This window comes from Anoplophora glabripennis, unplaced genomic scaffold, assembly GCF_000390285.2.
Source record: "Anoplophora glabripennis isolate ALB-LARVAE unplaced genomic scaffold, Agla_2.0 scaffold1148, whole genome shotgun sequence".
Lineage (NCBI taxonomy): Eukaryota > Metazoa > Arthropoda > Insecta > Coleoptera > Cerambycidae > Anoplophora > Anoplophora glabripennis.
Genome location: NW_019417226.1, coordinates 37,961 through 58,738, shown reverse-complemented (window position 1 = coordinate 58,738; position 20,778 = coordinate 37,961). Strand labels below are relative to the sequence as shown.

The window sequence follows — 20,778 nt, the reverse complement described above, 5'->3', positions numbered from 1 at the left end:
GGTTTCTTTCTGAAAAGCAGTGTCGCCGATACAGGTCATTGCAAAAAAATATGTTAAAAGTCAAAATTTATTACATTTCTAAACGGTTCTGTAAACTCTAAAGCATACTACAAAAAAGGCATACTTGTCGAAATTCGGAAGCATATACCATTTTCGAGAAAAATTAAGTTGCATTTTTTTTGCTCACATAAGCGGCATAACAAAATATTAAATTGAAAGAGGACTTTACCATTGAATGGGCTGAAGACATTTATCTACCAACAGTATTTGCATTTAAGACTATAATTTTAATTTCTTACGAATTACATTAAACGACAGTTAAATTGTAAAACATTTTATTAATTAAAAAAAAATAAATTTATTTTCAGATTGTTGTAAACTAACATTTAAAAAAGTAAATCAAAATCAGGAAACGCCATATTTCTTTTCAACACCACAATGCCTAGTTTTTATATTGTCTTTTATTTTCTAACACTTCATTTGTCCTTAATTTTACAGTACCTTATAGAATAATTATATATACACCTGAACAATCATTTATTTACACCACAACAAAATAAATCACGTAAAACGACGCCAATGCTCAACGCTCGGGTTAACAAACGACAAACAGGCTCATAAAATGGCTAAAATGCTTTTGTAACTACGCCACTTTGTTCCTATACCAAAAGTGGGGGGTGCGTGCACCGATCTGCGCGAATACCCCCTCCACGCCTACTTATAATTCTGCTTGTTTTATCTTCTGTGCCTATTGTCTCTTCTGTACTTTAAAAAACGTACCTACTCTTTATTAATCTGTTCTACTTACTTTAAAGCTTTTTTTTTCTAAAAAAAACACATCGATAAACACATAAAATTCACCAGAGTACCTTAGGTATAACGTGAATCGTTTTAGTTCCAATTCTTTCGTTGTTAAATTATTTTGAAAAATGGTTGTCCGTTTAAGAAAAAAACAGAGAATTGAAATTTTAATTATGATCGGATGCAGAGATAAAATCCGTAGTATGTGATTTATTTCACCATAAGTATTCAGGCCAGATAATTAGTCGAGCTACAATAAGTAAAGTATCCAAAAAGTTTGAAGATACTGGAAGTATAAAATATTTACCTAGATCAGGAAGGCGAAGAACGGTAAGCGAAAATGACCGTTAAAATGTTATGCTCGCTGTTACTGAAAATCCTCACTCATCCATTAGATCTATCTCAGCCAACTTCGACTTGTCGAAGTTCTCAGTTCACAGAACTCTGAAGTCTCAAAAGTAGCATCCTTACAAAGTTAACGTCTTACAAGAACTATGAGCCGATGACACAGACAAAAGATTACAGTTTTGCGAGGAAATTAGAAATTTATTTGAAGGGCAACCCAACTTAAAAAATCATATAATTTTCATTGACGAAGCAACTTTTTTTTTGAACGGAACCGCGAACAGGCAAAATACTAGGTTTTGGAACCCAGAAAATTGGATGCAAGAAAAACATACACAACGGCCGGAAAAAATGAATGTTTGGGCTGGAATAGTAGAAAATTGCATACTGTGACCTTATTTCTTTGAGGGCAATTTGACAGGCGACATTTATTTTGCGTTTTCAGCTAATTTCAACCCTGGAATTAAATTTTCCTAACCCTAATGAGCACGATATGCTGGTGATATCTGGTTCCAACAAGATGGTGCTCCTCCACATTTTCGCCTCGATGTAAGAAATTACTTTAATGAAGTTTTCTCAAATCGATGGATAGGCTGAAGAGGGCCGCTTGAATGGCCACCACGCTCCCCTGATTTAACCCCACTAGATTTTTTTTGNAGATTACAGTTTTGCGAGGAAATTAGAAATTTATTTGAAGGGCAACCCAACTTAAAAAATCATATAATTTTCATTGACGAAGCAACTTTTTTTTTGAACGGAACCGCGAACAGGCAAAATACTAGGTTTTGGAACCCAGAAAATTGGATGCAAGAAAAACATACACAACGGCCGGAAAAAGTGAATGTTTGGGCTGGAATAGTAGAAAATTGCATACTGTGACCTTATTTCTTTGAGGGCAATTTGACAGGCGACATTTATTTTGCGTTTTCAGCTAATTTCAACCCTGGAATTAAATTTTCCTAACCCTAATGAGCACGATATGCTGGTGATATCTGGTTCCAACAAGATGGTGCTCCTCCACATTTTCGCCTCGATGTAAGAAATTACTTTAATGAAGTTTTCTCAAATCGATGGATAGGCTGAAGAGGGCCGCTTGAATGGCCACCACGCTCCCCTGATTTAACCCCACTAGATTTTTTTGTGGGGTTATCTAAAAAGCAAAGTGTATGTGAACAGACCAGACACTACGAAGGATTAAAAAATCGTATCAGAGAAGAAGTTCGAAACATAACACCAAATGTTATTCAAAATGTAATTGAAAACTTTGAACATCGAATTGGGCATTGTGCAATGGTTAATGGGGGCCACTTTGAACATTTGCTGTAATAAAATAAAAAGTAGTACTAAATTATTCATTTAATTTCTCCATTTTTTGACAACTATGACAAAGAAGTAGGTATAACCTTATATCGCTGAATTCGTTTTTAGAAGGGCTATTAGTCCAGGCGATATCTGTTTTAAAAAGGGTATACTTGGGTAAAACGCATATGATCGGAGATTTTTGCTTTAACGGCTTCTAAATAACATCACAAATGATAATTTTTCTATGCAAATAAAAAAAACATGGGCTTAATTGTTATTGCAAAAAAGTATAAAAAATAGCAAAAATATTTTTTTTCTTGGATTTCTCGTTGACAACTTAGCAACTATTCATTTTAGGCAAAAATGGAAGAGGAAAAAAGTTTTATAATTAAATTTTAAACAAGATAGAGTTAGTTGCAATTCGAAAAAATAATTATTGTTATTGCAAAAATCGGAAGTCATTTAAAAAATTGTAAAAAATGCTAGTTTATTTCTCAATTTTTTTCAGACACTTGAATAATACCTAGGATCTTCATACTTTTCCCAATTAAACCTCTTAGTGCATGGAATCATCACACTAAATTTCATCCAATTCGGTTCGATAGTTTTTACATAATAATTGTTTAAATTTTTCATTTTTTTTAAATTAAAAAATTTTCAAAATCAAATTTCTAAAAATCTAAAGCCTTTGAATACTTGAAAATTTCACCACAAAAAGAAGAGCTCTCAAGCTTTAAATTGGTTTTTGAAAAATTCAAATCGGGCTATTAGGTGAGCCGTGGTGATTGTTTAAACATTTTCTTAAACATTAAATACTCGGAAAGACGAGTATTTAAAAAAAAACCTGATGATCCGCCCACTATTTTCGGAGTTATAGCCCGTTAAAGTTAACCCTTATTTACAGCAAAACTATAAGAGTATAAGGGCTGTTTTTTGAATTAATAGGTTTGTCATTCTGAGTACTTTCCAGATATAAATTTTCAAAATATGCAATCACGGGCGTCCCATTTAAAATGTCACTCAAATATATTCAAGACCGCGTGAAATCAATGAGGTATCAGTGATGGGGGGAGCAAACACACAGCTACTCCGATCTGAATTCTCGAGTTCAAAAATGCGACGCTCGGAAAATTTTCACTTATCTCAGCTTCTAATGGACCAATTTCGATGATTTTTTTTTAAATCGATGTCTCGCAACTTAAAAAATTCAATTATCATATTTTCAACTACCTTTTATTATTAATTATTGGACTTTTGACATGCCGATAAACAGTTACTTTAAAAAATGATTAATTTATTATGTTTATTTATTTACTATGTTAATATTCACGACCAAAATTTTTGCATGTTGCACCAGGTAATACTAGTAAGTTTGTTTAAATATTATAAAATTGTTTAAACAATAATTATTTAAATAAACAACTGAAAATTGGTATTAATTTTTAGTTGTACGATAAATTTCTAAAAATCTTTCAAAAAAAATAAATTGTGAATAATTATAATTTTAATTTTTTCGTTTACTTTTAAAATATTTATCTAAAATTTATTTTTTATTTATAAAAAAAAGTATAAGAATCTTTTGGATACTTAATTAATACCAACAACATGGTGCAACATGCAAAAATTTTGGTCGTGAAAATTAACATAGTAAATAAATAAACATAATAAATTAATCATTTTTTAAAGTAACTGTTTATCGGCATGTCAAAAGTCCAATAATTAATAATAAAATGTAGTTGAAAATATGATAATTGAATTTTTTAGTTGCGAGACATCGATTTAAAAAAAAATCATCGAAATTGGTCCATTAGACGCTGAGATAAGTGAAATTTTTCCGAGTGTCGCAATTTTGAACTCGAGAATTCAGATCGGAGTAGCTGTGTGTTTGCTCCCCCCACCACTGATACCTCATTGATTTCACGCGGTCTTGAATATCTTTGAGTGACATTTTAAATGGGACGCCCGTGATTGCAAATTTTGAAAATTTATATAAATTATTGCAATTGTTTATAAGCGTGAAAATTACGAAAATGATTAAACATCATCACCACGGCTCACCTAATAGTTCGATTTGAATTTTTCAAAAAACATTTTAAAGCTTGAGAGCTCTTCTTTTTGTGGTGAAATTTTCAAGTATTCAAAGGCTTTAGATTTTTAGAAATTTGATTTTGAAAATGTTTTAATTTAAAAAAAAATAAAAAATTTAAACAATTATTATGTAAAAACTATCGAACCGAATTGGATGAAATTTGGTGTGATGATTCTATGCGCTAAGAAGTTTAATTGAGAAAAGTATGAAGATCCTAGGTATTATTCAAGTGTCTGAAAAAAATTGACATATAAACTAGCATCTTTTGCAATTTTTTAAATGATTTTTCCGATTTTTGCAATAACAATAATTATTTTTTCGAATTGAAACTAACTCTATCTAGTTCAAAATTTAATTACAAAACCTTTTTTCCTCTTCCATTTTTGTCTAAAATGAATAGTTGCTAAGTTGTCGACGAGAAATCCAAGAAAAAAATGAATTTTTTTGCTATTTTTTTATACTTTTTTGCAATACCAATTAAGCCCTAGTTTTTTTTTATTTGCATAGAAAAATTATCATTTCTGATGTTATTTAGAAGCCGTTAAAGCAAAAATCTCCGATATGCGTTTTACCCAACCCGAAACAGATACGGCCTGGACTATAGGTATCTATTTATACTATAAAATATAGAGCGTCCCATTAAAATAAAAATGTCGGTAATGTTATAGAGCTGTCAAACATGGCTCAAAGAAATTGAAGATATTGCAGAAAAGTGACAATTTATATTTACTAATTACCCTGTTTCAGCGATTTTTTGACAACTGGAAAAAAATATAAATTTTGTTCCATCATTTTGTGATATACTGTATGTAGATACTTGAAAATGTGTATTCATATCGTAAACTGTCTATATTTGAAATTGTTGATTGACGACCACGTCTGGCGGTTCAAATATTTTAAAATTTTAAATAGAAAAACAGCGAAGATGTATCCAAAACCAATGTTACATGTATATTTATTTCTACCGTTGTGTGTACTATTTGTAACGTTCCTACATATACGTGATATAATTTTCTCTTTATATTTAATCATATGAAACAAAAAAAGAGCAACTAAGTAATCATCTCTTACTCTAAAAAAGTGCGAACATATTGGTAACTTATGGAATCGAAGGAAATGACACGTATTATGATACGATACAGCACAGTGTTCCATGCTTAATCAATACATAAGCGAGATTGTGGAAATAATTACATTGATAAAAACATTCCGATGTTGTCCAATAGTCTGTGATGCAGCAATTGCAGCTTCAACCCGGAATGATACTTCAATATCACTGAGTTTTCTCTGTTACACAGTTTTGTTTTAAGTAAAAGTCTATAGGAAGTTTCAGGACAATGAGATAGCCTTAGAACCCGACCGTCTCCTAGTATTGAAGTAAATACCACAATTCCTGAAGTCCGTCGGGCCAAACTTCTTCAGGAATAATTTGGGAAGCTCAAATAATGCCGTCAAGTTTGGCGGTTTGGCAACATAAGGTCCCATCGTTGTCATACAGAAATAATGCAGATTTATTAGGTAATATTTGGTCAAGTCGTAAGAACGTTTTTCATATTTTTGCACGTTTGCTTTTAAAATTTGGTACATGCCCCGTATGGCAATTAACACCGAATGAATTCTGTCCATTATAAAGAATGTTATAGAACGAATTCGTTCGCCCTAGACACTATACATACAGCGAACGAACGAATTTGTTCGCTTAATGCTACAAACAAAAAAAGTGTTTATCTATGTTCGATTGTTGAGCGAAGCTTAATACAACTCAATAAATGTGTTAAGGTGGGTACTGACGTAAGCATGTTACTGCGGAGGATCCGAAGAAACAGAGCATGCAGAGCAATTATTATTATCTAACGTTTGTAGATTTCGTGTCAATTTAGGTAATTATTTTATTGATTTTTAACTGAAAAAATGGAACAAAGAATGGAAGCATGTTTGATATTACGAAAAATATTACGCACTATGGAATCACTTCGTATACTGCAAGCTTTTGCTCAAAATATGTTAAGTCTGTTCGTCTGTGCGCGCTATGCTCGTTCGGTTCGTTCGGAGTAAAAAGGTCAAGTTCTTTATCATTTAATATAAGCAAATTTGTTTTTTCGCCTGGGGTTTACATATTCGCACAGTGACATCCAACGTACACATTGAATTAACGAATATCTTTGTTATTTTAATGCATTTTCAGACGTTCATTAATAAGTTGAATATGTTCATAAAAAAATTTAAATGAAACAAATAACGGTTTTGTTTTTACGATTAAATGAATATGTTTTTAAAAAATAAATGACTTCTAAATATGGGATATCCAGTACGATGTTTCATTAGTTTTCTGTTGTTTATCGATATTATCAGGTTCAGTTTACCCAAAGATTAATTATTTCAGCAAAAGAAGAGTGGTTTTCTAAGCCAAAAATTTCTTTTTTTTTCCAGTATAGAATTAATTAATCTCAAGGTACGGTAGTTCTTGTACAACAATAATTTACTATAATTATTTTTATTATACAGAGTGCCCCAAAAAGATCCGAACCCTCTAACTTTTCAGCATTGCGTCATATCAAAAAAAGTTTCACATTGATTGATATTCAAGGTCAAAGCAAAGTAATTTTTTATGCTAGCAATCGATAGATCTTCATTTTACGTTCGAATATGAGGTTAGAACATTTTTTTCTGGATGTTTCTCTGAACAAATCGGTAAAAGTTTTTTAAGCACATTTTGTAGGATTTTGAAAGACAAAATTAGAAGGTAACCTTGTATTTTATCTTCAGCACAAGTTGCAAGGTCAAACTAAGGTCATCTTAAGAATGGATTACACTTTTTTTACTGCAGCAATAGATACAACGCCAAATTTTATGTCGGAATCTATAGTACGATCATATTCGATGCAAAGTAATAAGTCATTGCCTGTCAAGGGAACCAATGAAGTACGCCTTTAAGGGTTTTACAAATTGAATAATTTCTTTATACATTATGAAGGGACGAGGGGATCAGTTCAGGTCTGGCACCCTTGTTGCTACAAAAATTCCTTTATTCTCATAAACTATTTATTTTAAATGTAATTTATTATAAATCCAATTTGTTTCCTAAATTCCACATATGTACTACATTTTACCTCTGTACGCGCCACTGTAATTTACTTGTTTTTTGGAAGCGCTCTCTAATTGACGGCAAAGCTCGCCAGGTTAGTATTTGACGTATAACCGACCAGTTCGTACACTCGATGCACCTGGGCGGCTACAGCTACTACCAGAACACAGTGCGTATGCAGCGGTATTTCAGATTTTACATTGAATTTCATTTTAAATTTGAAATGATTTATCTTACGCCTCCTAAAAATGATGACACGATTTTTCTTTGATAAAAGGCCGACAATTTTTTGCTCTACTTTGCATCGTAGACGATCCTACTATGGTATCAAAAAATGTTTTTGGGTGTCCTTGTAGATAATTTGAAGGTTAAACTCATTTTTCACAACAAATAATGGAGCTAAAACTATTAGTATGATCTTGATTAAAATTTTGAAATTTAATACATTGTTAGGTTAATAATTAAAATTTGATGATAAGGGTATTCTTGAGACAGATATCAAATCAGTGGTTATGTCAAGTCCAAGGTCAGTATCTCATTTATCATTGAAAATTCTACAAATTTTGCTGAAACATTTTTGTTGTGAAAAATGAGTTTGACTCCTAAATGACCTGGATATATAGGAAAAAATTACTGGCCTCATACTCAGACGTAAAATTTAGTATTCTATCGATTGATGGCATGAAAAGTAGGGTATGGAACTCCCTACTACTTAATAATATGAATAATATTTTCGGATTGACCTTGATTTGACCTTGAAAATCAAGGTCAAGGTTAAATTCAATAAATTTCCAACATATTGGTTTCTTGATATCCTACAACTTTTAACTGCATTTTTTTGATCCTGAAAAGTTCTCGAGGGGTTAGAAGCTTTTCGGGACATCAAATGTATTAAACAATTATGATTATTATGATCTACCTAGATGGAAAACACAGAATAAATGGATTTAAATTTTTGGACTGTTTTGGCAGATAATAAAAAATGTCGTTTCTAGGAAATATTTTAAATATGAACATTTTGCATTGGTTTCATACACACATCATCAATGTCTTACATTAAAAATATCTGCATTTATTTCGGTAGATATTACATTATTATAAGAATTATGTTATCCATAAATATGAATGTAAAGGAAAAATACATAAAGCAAAAACTTTGCCGTAAGTAAACATTAATCTCTGGTTTTATTGCTACTGTACTTACCGATCAATGGATATGGACATGAGAGAGAATATAGATGCACATATGGATAAAACGGCTGTAAACTGAGTTATCTTGCAATATAGTTCGCCGAAAGGCCAATGTGAATTTAACATGTAGACAAAATTGAATATAACGTTGAAAATCGACACCATTATATCTGCTACAGACAAATTCACTGCAACAAAATAATCACAATTATTTCCTCTTCCATTTCTTATAATCAAGAAGTATAAGTGACGAATTGGTATATCAAAGCGTTTTACAATGTATTGAGTGCGAATACTTAGTGGTATTGTCCTCATAATACAGCAGTTAATGAATATATAGACACAGCCTTCATAAATGATTACAAGCTACGTTAAATTTCGGTAAAATTAAAAATTATTTAAACAATAAGATCAAGATTATGTTAAAACACAACATTTTCACTGGCTGGCTTGGCATTGTTCATTGTAAACGAATCATTAATACTGATGACGCTAAGATTTAGGAATTTTTAGAAGACAATACCAGCCGTGCAATGTTGGTTGTCTAATCTCGGTAGTCACCTGACTTGTAAATATTTATGAAGGCTCTGTATAACAAGATAAAAAACAATGAAATAAACAGCTCTTTGCAGAGTATTAGCTATTTTGTTTTAAAATTTCAAAGGCAGAGCTATTATATTCTAAAACCGATACAGAAATTGAATCATATTACAAAGTTAGTGTCGGTGTTTAGCAATGCAGCAAAAATTGGCCGACGTAAAATAACCAAAAGGGAAAAAGGAAAATTACAAATATTCTTGGTATACAGGGTGTATTTAAATAAAGGGGCACAAATGATACCTACCAGAGATTCCTTAGCTGAAAATATGAAAATAAGTCAGTTTAACCTAACCTACCCATATTCCAAGTCGCATAATAAAAAAGACACAGGGTGTGAAAGTGAAAAATAAAAAATGGTTTTCCTTAATAATTTCTAAAGTTATAGTTAGACATCTTTAAAATTTCCTAGCGAGTTTTTTTCAGGGTGGGAAAAATAATATAATAACTTTTTTTGGCTGTTGTATGCGGGGCGCCCCCAGCAGGCAATGTTTGTATTAAATATGTATTAACTTTTTTTGTCAGCCCTCGTATACAGCTTTTAGTAACAAAATATAAAATATTGGACTTTTCTTTAACAAAAAGTCAACCGTTGCGGAGATATTTTTGATTTTATAAATTAGGATTTCGGATTTAATAGATAGGTATATTAACGTCCAAAACGAACATGTTTGTTAATAAATTCAGAACTCATTGCCTCACAGCATTTATACTTAGTAGGGATACATACACAAATGTGTATGGGTAAACAAATATTTTAAAATTAATAGTGTCTATTAATAAGTGTCTAACTTCTATAAAAAATGCATTTTCTTGCATATGAAAATATTTGAATCGTGTAGAAATCTGTTTTGCGAAAATAACAGAAAAAAAAATAATTATTGCAAAATATACAGGGTGACTCAAAATTCACTCACCAGCGGCCGGATATATATTCTAAAATAAAAAATAAAACAAAAATGTAGAATACTAAACTCTCGAAAGCGGAGCCGTTTTCGAATAAATTATTAATTTTAGTTCAATAAATGCCCAATTTTCGACTGACTAATCAAGTTGGCCGGACAAAAATCTTGTTGACACGGATTTACTCGACAATGACGTATAATATTTATTTGACTTTTAGTATTTGTTGTTGAGTTCAAAATGGCAGGGTTTGCTTATACAAACAGAGAATACGTCGATATGATTAAAGCTTTAGGAGCTTGTGACAATAACGCTCGTGCTGCCGAGCGTTTGTACAGGGAACAATTACCGAATCGCCATCATCTCGATCACAAAACAATCCAAAATGTAAAAATACGTACTGTGAAAACAGGACGCGTAGCTCCAAAACGTCCTTTGTATGACGGTCGGCTTCGAAATTTGACATGGCAACAGGAAGAACGGTTACTGTAGGATGTTGAGAATAATCCTACCACCAGTACACGCATATTATCAAGAAACAGGAATTATGTCCAATCCACTGTCCATAGAGGTCTTCAAAGGTACATACAGCTTGTATCCGTATCATGTAGAGCCAATTCAAACGACCAATTAAGAGTAAATTTTTACAGATGGGCATTACAAGAATTTCAGCGCAATCCACATTTTTTTCTATAACTTACCGATGAAGCTCATTTCAACCAACAAGGAGTTTTAAATCACCACAACCTTCATTATTGCCATTATGAGAATTCTCATAAAAAAACGTCAACGGAATCAGCAAGACGTTGGTCTGTAAATGTTTGGATAGGTATTTACGGGAAAAGTAAATAAAATAAAAAAAAAAGTATTATACATTTTTGTTTATTTTTTTTTAGATAGTCCAGGGCATTTAGATCAAAATCGACCGGAATAGCGGAAATTTTTAGGTGCAGCAGATATCGAGATGCGGTTTTCTGCATTGTGTTCAGGAAGGTCCCAGGAAAAAAGTCTATATCGTCTGGTTAAGCCAATTTTTGAAAAATGCCTTCTGGGCCGGAAAATGCATTTTCCAATTGCACCATTACTTGCACCATTATAGGAACGACTGGAAACGGAAAAATCGCTCGGAAATCGTTAGGCGGGGGTTTTCGGGGCTGCCGAACTCGATTCTGACATTAGAATTACCCGGGGGTGCACGGGGGTGGCTCTGTGGGGATGCGCGGGGGGTGAATTGGGGGAGAAATGGCAGCGTGCATGAAAATCGCTCCAAACTCGTTACTCGGGGGTTTTCGGGGATGCCGAATTCAATTCTGGCATTAGACTTCCCCGAGGTCGATCGGGGGCGGCTCTGTGGGGTTGTCTGGGGGTGATTGGGGGGGGGGGAATGGCAGCGTCCATGAAAATCACTCCAAAATCGATACTCGGGGGTTTTCGGGGATGCCGAATTCAACTTTGGCATTAGACCTCCCCGGGGGCGCTTGGGGGTGGCTCTGTGGGAAATGGTAAAGGAGAAAGTGAAAAATCACAAATTATGAAAATAATACTTTATTAAAAAACCAACGTGGTATAAGAGTGCCGGACAGAACTCAAACACCAAAAAAAGGTCCAAAATCCAAGAAACTTGATTACTGTAGCACTGTATTTACATACAACGAAAAAGCAACGTGGTCCTAAACGGCAGTTGTAATACTGATGCCACACAGACGCCGACTGCGCGCGGGAACTGGACCCATATTTTTTCTCTTCAGTCGATACAGAATATTTCTGTTCGCGCCGGTCCCCGTGGTAACGATACTCCACTCTCTTTATAGCTTTGGCGCCTTTTTCAAATCCAGTTTCGAGGCACAAAAGACTTCCAAAGCAATTGTTTTTATAATATGTGTAATATTTATTTATTTAATATTCAATCAAAATTTTTTTATTCATACCCCCGGGTAATTCTAATGCCAGAATTGAATTCGGCATCCCCGAAAACCCCCGAGTAACGAGTTTGGAGCGATTTTTCCTAACTTCCCTGAACTATGAATATATATCCGGCCGCTGGGGAGTGAATTTTGACTCACCCTATATATTTATTGTCAGTTTAATAGCAACTATTTGAAGAAAAGAACAAAACTAGAAAAACCAAGAGTCACATAAAACAATAAATACCTACATAATCTAATCTAATCTAATTAACTAACAATTAAAAAATAAAAGATATCTTAAAGAATGTTTTCGAAATAGTTCCCATTTTCTTGTAAACATAGTCTAATTCTACGATTAAAATTACGACGTACCCTCGCAAAAATGTTTCTGTCGTTCTTTACTTCCTCAACTGCTACAAAAATTCTTTTCCATACTATTAATAGGGTTGGAATAGACACTATTTTTAGATAATCCCATAAAAAATAGTCTATGGGTGATCGCGCACGTCATTTGACGGGTGCATCATTCCCTCGACCTAGCCCTCCCCCAGGAAAATTTAAATTTAACCGTTGTCTTTAACCAACAGCTAATGTACCTACTATGCGCAGCAGCTCCTTCGTGCGCGTACCATTTGTTTTTTTGATGGACAGTTAGTACCTAAATTGAATATAGGAAAAATAAATGTTGTCCCAGTAGATTTCTGTGCTCTCATTTGGTCACATTTAGAGACATAATTTTAAATACGGATACGTATATAAATGCTGTGAAGCAATGAGTTCTGAATTTATTAACAAAAATGTCGTTTTTGGACGTTAATATTCCTGGATATTAAATCCGAAATACTAATTTATAAAATCAAAAATATTTCCCCAACAGTTGACTTTAGCCATTTTTAATAAGTAATAAGGAAAAAACATTTCTTTTTTATTCACTTTGAAACTCTGTATCTTTTTTATTATGCGACTTGGGATATAGGTATGTTAAATTAAATCAACTTATGTATTTTCACCTAAGTATTCTCTGGTATCATTTGTAGAAGATAATAAACCGGGTGAGACATTTTGACGTTGCTTGTATTGGGATATCGGAGACTATACGAGATAGAAAAAAGATTAAATGTTTAAAGAATTAGAATATTTTTTACCAATTTAATGGACTCTAGCTATTTGGGTTTTTGATATATTTAAATAAAAGAGATTTATTATTTTTATTTTTACGAATTCTTAAAAACTATATAGCAGCATCTTTATAAAGAATTTCATTGTGGATTCGATTTTTGTTTCAATGTTGCAATTTCGAATTACCATCGTTTCCCTTTCAACTGTATTTTGTCTTGCCGTACGGAATTTTATGCTGGACTGCAATTGGTATATTAAAAACTGCATGGTAAATTATAATAATATACAGGGTGTTAGTAAATAAGTGCGACAAATTTCAGGGGGTGATTCTACATGAGAAAATAATGGCAGTTTGCTTATAAACGTATGTCTGCAAATGATTCTTTTTCCGAGATACGGGGTGTCAAAGTTTTTCTTAAAAACTGACGATTTAATTTATTGCTCTGAAACCGGTCGAGATGTGCAAATGAAATTTGGTGGGTTTTAAGAGGTAGTTATTGGGCATTTTTGACACGCAATTAAGAATTTTATCTTCATCATTGGCGCGTGTACGGGTAATAATCTCAATTTTTTAAAGAAAAAAATGGTACACCACTGAGATATTACAAATTAAAATTGAATTTTGAATTCCTCGTTCAATTTGTGACAAAAAATCTCTCTTGCCTATTTTTCGTATGGGGTGCCGTTTTGATGCAAAAAAATAAAACATCTTAACGCGTATTTTTTATTTCTTTAATACATTATCAAGAACTATCTAATACAATAACATTAAACCAGAACAATAACAGAAAATAACACTAATAAAATTTTGAAAAGGCGCAAAGCTACAACAAATGTTCAAAATGACCTCCCTCAGACGTGACACAAGATTCAACTCTTCGCCTCATTGATTGTCGTATTCGCGCAAATATTCCTGGTATATTTCTTATTGTCTCACAGCCGACTATAATTCGATTCCTCAGGTCATCAACATTTTCAACGGGAGTGGAATAAACTAATGACTTAAGAAAACCCCAAATGCAAAAATCAAGAGGATTTAAATCCGGCGATCGAGCAGGCCAATGTTCCGTACCTCCCCTACCTATCCAACGATTTGGATATACTGTGTCTAAGTGATTACGTACATTAATGCTAAAATGGGCTGGTGCACCATCATGCATGTACCATAGGTGTTGTCTCAGCTGTAGAGGAATTTCTTCAAGAAGAACAGGTAACTCTTCCTGTAGGAAATTAAGATAAGATTCGCCTGTTAGTCGTTGTGGGAGGAAATATGGACCGATTAAATGATCATCAATTACCCCAAGCCATACATTTACGGAAAACTGATGCTGAAAATGAGCTTCAAAGATTCCATGGGGGTTTTCCTCAGCCCATAAGTGATTGTTATGGAAATTTCGTATACACTGTCGTCCAAAAGTAGCCTCGTCAGTAAACAAAACGGCATTTAAAAAATTAGGAATTTGAGCGATTTGATGATTAATCCATTGGCAAAAAAATAGGCGCGGAAAAAAGTCTCTAGGTAGTAGAGCTTGCACACGTTCAATATGAAACGGATACAATTGCTGTTCTTTAAGAATTTTAAATACAGTGAAGTTGCTTACATTCAATATGTTGGCAATTTTTCGAGTACTTGTTTCAGGTGACTCCGCAATTAACTCGAGAACTGCTTCTTCTAGTTGCACAGTTCGTACTTCTCGAGGGCGCCCACAGTCAACCGTTTGTTTCTTAAATGAACCATTTTCGCGCAAACGTTGATGAAGACGAGCAAATATTGTGTGATGAGGTACCCTACGTCCTGGATACAACTCAGCATACAATCGTCGAGCTTGCCGACCATTTCCATTACTTCGACCATAGACAAAATGCATGTCTGACAATTCCGCATTTGTAAAATTTTCCATTCTTTTCGATAAAAGAAAAATTAATTACTTATTAACACTAATGTTATAGCAAACTAAAAGCTTAATAAATTAATAATGACGAAACGCTAATTTGACATTTCTTAAAAATATTCGTATTTAACAGACAAATGTTGACAGTAGCCTACTAGGTAATGTATTAAAGAAATAAAAAATACGCGTTAAGATGTTTTATTTTTTTGCATCAAAACGGCGCCCCATACGAAGAAAAGGCAAGAGAGATTTTTTGTCACAAATTGAACGAGGAATTCAAAAATGATTTTTAATTTGTAATATCTCAGTGGCGTACCATTTTTTTCTTTAAAAAAATTGAGATTATTACCCGTACGCGCGCCAATGATGAACATAAAATTCTTAATTGCGTGTCAAAAAATGCGCAATAACTACCTCTTAAAACCCACCAAATTTCATTTGCACGTCTCGACCGGTTTCAGAGCAATAAATTAAATCGTCAGTTTTTAAGAAAAACTTTGACACCCCGTATCTTGGAAAACGAATAATTTGCGGACATACGTTTATAAGCAAACTGCCATTATTTTCTCATGTAGAATCACCCTCTGAAATTTGTCACACTTATTTACTAACACCCTGTATATGTAAAAATTAATTTGCCTAGAAATTTGAGTAATTAATTATGTGGGTGTGTGCTGTTAATACAAATGCGTGGATAATATTACGAGTGCAATTTATTTGTGTGTCTGTGACAGTTGCGAAGTAGAAGAAAAATAGAGGTTTCCTTGCTATCACGTAAAAGAGGGATATATCTTGCGGAATTAAATAGAATCCGATGTAATGCGAGGGTAAACTCGAACGCGTAATATGATGTCCTGGCTTTGATGCAAGATATGCAAGGAGGTAAAAACTCCATTTCGTGCGACGAAGCGTTACTCTGTTTTGATTTTTATTGTTACATACTCATGTACAATGTCACCAATAAAATGAAAACATTTTCTATTACAGTCCGTACAATATTTGTTGAGATAGAATTCCAAGAAAAGAATAAGCCAGTAACGTTCTGTTATCGAAACTACTGTAACAATTTACCGCGGCAGGGGCGTGCCTTGAAATTTTCCACGTTATTTTCAGAATGTTAAAATATATGTATATAAGGCAAATGCACATGACGTAGATTTTTTTTGGATTAAAATGTGCTTTTATTTCTCTTACAGTACAGTAGAGTACAAATCATAAATAAACTAGAAGATACACTGACGAAGAAACATGTCTTCGTAACTGCAAAATACAGTATGCACTGCAAGCTGCTACGGTGACCGCTACGGTGCCAATGACTGTCTACCTCGAGTGTCGAATACGGTTAGTTCCAAGAAAGTGACGCAGGGGTCTTCTTGGAATTTTATCTCAACAAATATCGTATGGACCGTAATCTATTTTTGAAAAATCTAGCCTTGCCGATCGTTTTTGCTTAAAAAGACTGCCAAATAATTATAGGTATCTGAAAAATTTGACGTTTAAAAAATGCGTGTTCTCAAAATTAAAAAAAAATCATTTATTTTTCATTTTTATACTAATATGACACATTTTTTAAAATCAAGACATTTGTAATTTGCTGTAATATAAATCATTGTTTGAAAATTAAGAATTTTGTCGCTTAAAGCAGACTAATAATGTTGGTTTAGATGCATTTTTAAGAAAATGCCTAAATCAAAATTAATTAAACGTGTTACAAATTATCTAGTATGCATTAACAACTTATTCAACATTTTGATCTAATTACACAAAAAAATAACACTCATTCAGTATTTTTGTAATATTATTCATATAAGGGTTATTTAACAGTGAAAGAAATAGAAAACAATTGAACTTTTTTTTATCAACTATTATTAACTTACATTAGTATTAATTTCCTGAATTAAGTTAAAAATGTATTAGATAAAAACATGCATAACAATATGAATGAATTAAAACGCTGAAAATTGCTATTAGAGTATAAAATTGAAAATTAAATAGTTATTATTTACATCATAAAGGAGGCAAGTATTATTTACCAGTCGAGAATGATTTTGTGCCCGAGCGGAGCGAAAGCTACCAATAGAGTCCGAGACTGGCAAATTATACTTAAACTGCTGCGTGGTGTATAACATTTTATCCGCTCCCACAGTTCTTTATGGTTTATTAAATAAAGATTAGGTTTTATTTTTTGACATTTCTTAATCAATTCATTTTGACATTATTCGAAATCCTGCAAATCGCCTTGGTTGTTTGGATTTTGGCATTTCTAAAGTGTTTATAAACAAAGCTATATAAAAGTTGCAATTTTGCTGGTTTTGAATTATTATTTCTAAATGAGTGGTTTTCAAATAGAAAATGCAGCAAATGCTATCTGCGAACTTTTATTGTCCGAAAAGTCGAAAATGCGTTACGGACGAGCATATAGAAATTTCAAGAAATTGACTGTGTTAGAACAAAAATACTGGTGTTTCTGAAATGTCACTGCTAGCATATTTCATGGAGAAGTCAAGAACTTTAAAGTCACCGGCGAGTTTGTGGAGTGATTAAGTCAACTATTTTCATAGTAGTCCATTGAAATGTTACATTTTTTTGGACTTAGCGTGCAAAAGTCAGAGCACACAATTTTATTTTTTATATGTCAAGAGGGGGTTAGTGTAAAGTTAAATCCATGTTTGTGGGGTCGCAACCCTTGTGCATCGGCCGCCATCTTGTAAAAAGGGCTGCGAATGGTTTTTATACTACTACTTACTATATTGGGCAAACTATTCGTCGCACAGAAAATTTGTATACACATTTTTTGTTGCAAATTAAATTCTCTACTTTGGTGCCATAATTTTTAGTCATAGAACCAAAAATAACAAAGTTATTAACGAAATTAAATAAAAATTTGGAACAAATTTTCTTTTGGTCTTTATAACTTTTTTCTGGTCATTTAACAAAAAAATTACATCAGAGCATTTTGATAGAGGCATTTTCAAGGTATAATTTCCATTACAAACTTTTTTCAAATTTGATTTATTTATTAGGGTTTTACAGCGATGCGAAACTTACACTATTCTCCAGTACTAGTAAGTATACATTAATATGAATGATTAGGCATAGTTTTCTGTCATCTTTCCATTATTTTTATAAGAAACATTTTAATGATTGACATTGCAATGTTGTTAATTAGTTATTGACTCTTTTGCCCACTCCCTACGAGGTAGAGTCTGGTGGCGCGTTTGTTTTTACGTCGTATTCCTAGTAGGCAGAATCCACGGACATTTTCTAGCTGACATAATAATTAGTGTAATTAAAAACATCGAAATATATTTCCCAATCTACTGTGTCCTCAGTCTCTTCGATGGGCCAGGCTGCGATTCAGGATCTGGTTCAGTTTCCGATATTGAATTGTTGATGAAGGATGGAGAACGAAGTGGCGTCATTGTTGGCAGTTCATTTTCAAAATCATTCTCCTCGATCAATTTTGATATCTCCACTATGTTGCTGCATGTCTCCCCATAACAATTCAGGCACACTGTATAACATTTGAGGCTTGCCTTCCGAAATCCACACATTGCTCCACAGTTTCCTTTGCATCGGCAGAATATCAACTTTAGAAGCTCAGGGGGTGCCGGAGGTTTTGAACTTTGAACAGGCATCAATATTTGTCCATACTTTTTCCAGACCCAGTCTTGAGGGTCGTTGTAATTCCCGAGCCATGACTGGACATGATGATGGACTCGGAGGCTGTGCAAGCGGGCCGTGTCTTGTGTGAAGGAAGTGAAGACAAATTAAATGTACTCTTTGTCACTGATTTGGCGAATCGTTTATATCTAAGACTGTCAAGAGAATCATCATCTTTATTGCCACCATACAAACAGATGAAAAAACGTTCTCCAACGGCAGTGAGCAAAGTAGGGTAGACTCTCTCATTGAGGAATAACGCTGTTCCACTAGCTAACTCAGGACGTGTCTCCAGGGTTGTGAATTTCATTTTACCGATGTTTTAAGCTGCTGAATTCCTGAGAAGGCATGGAGAAACAACAGATTATCCACAATGATGTCTCCGTACATAAAACTTGACGGACAATATAATTGTTCGGCTGTACGTCCTTTTGATGGTTTAAAAAAATACATTTGAATGTGTTCTTCCAAATGCCGTGAGCAAGACAAGAATGTCGATATCTTCAGCGACAAGAGTGACTGAGTCGAGCGATGAGGGTATCTGCATCTGATTCTGCTTGGTCGACACAAGGACATTTAAATAAAGGGGACTATGCATGTCACAGTCTATCTCATATGTTGGGTGAAGCTAGACAAGGGGAAAGCAGAGGGCTTTATTTTCATCCAACTGATGCGCGCGATTACATCTCCAATGTCGTACATTTTGGATGGGTCAAAATAAAATATTTTATAGTCCTAAGTCAATATATTTCAACAGCTACTCAGTATTTTTATAATAAATATATATAATATTTTTATAACTTCTTGGAATCCCAATAACTGTAACCATTTCTTTCTTGTTGCACCATCCCCAAGCATCCTAAAAACGTTCACATTTCACTTTTAGAATACTGAGGCAAATTTTCAGTGAGACATAAAAATATATTCCCAAAGGAGAACATCAAATGGTTGAATGAATGCAACTTTCAGTTGATTGCATCTTCGGTATTTTTATGTATAAGTGAACCACCACCATATTTTTGCTGTTGTATTTATTCAGTTTTTATGCTCGTGCATTTAGTAAAATTGTAAATATATTTTTGAAAAGGTTTTTGTCGTAGAGGAAAATGAAAATGATGAATGATTAAAATTTGTAATGTTGGGTATAAGGGATAACATTGAAATACCTATAAATATATTAAATATAAATAATGTCTGTAACTTATTTGTGGTGCAGCATTTTCCTTTGATTTTAATGGCCAAACGTGGTTCATATTATTGTTTTCTTACTATTTCAGCAAAAATTTTAAAAAAATACCAAGTCAGTTTTATAAAATTTTACCGTTATTCAAATAAAAGTTACCCACACGCACGACAATGGCCACAGTTGCATATACATTCCAAAGTCACCTTCAAGCACGCTTACCTGTGGAAGGATAGCTGATGTGGATGTTTATAATCCAATTTCTTACAAATTCTGCACTGTCTAACCATATTCACACCTTAAAAGTTTATCCAAAATACATGTATAAACACTAATCACGTTTCACTTACTAAAATCACAACTATTTTCTAACAAGAGACGCCATATTCTGCCAACCACGGCAGAACGAACGAGGAACACGCTACAAATTATTGCGTAGTTGCCAAGTCTTCAAACATGGCAAATATGAAAAATGAAAAATAGTTTAATATGTACAGAATTTAACAATATTGTATGCATAACTTAATAATACTATCCTATAATAATAATTTTCACAATTGTGATGAAAATTGCGATAAAAATATTAAGTACATTTCCAGTATAATTATACAGCTGACAACAATGATACAATTAGACTGTGAATAGACCAGGCTTCATCTAGAAATGTAAATAAATAAGTCCCCTTTATTTAAATGTCCTTG

The 20,778-nt window shown here is 33.2% G+C and overlaps 1 protein-coding gene across 1 annotated transcript in view; it reads right to left on the bottom strand.

Annotated features, from left to right (window-relative positions):
- LOC108914545 (tachykinin-like peptides receptor 99D) overlaps nucleotides 1-20,778 on the bottom strand; it is a 72,595-nt gene that overhangs the window by 43,928 nt on the left and 7,889 nt on the right. Inside the window, exon 4 of the mRNA XM_018720375.1 lies at nucleotides 8,827-9,001. Within this exon, the coding sequence (XP_018575891.1) occupies nucleotides 8,827-9,001 (175 nt within the window). The remainder of the gene's footprint in view (nucleotides 1-8,826; nucleotides 9,002-20,778) is intronic.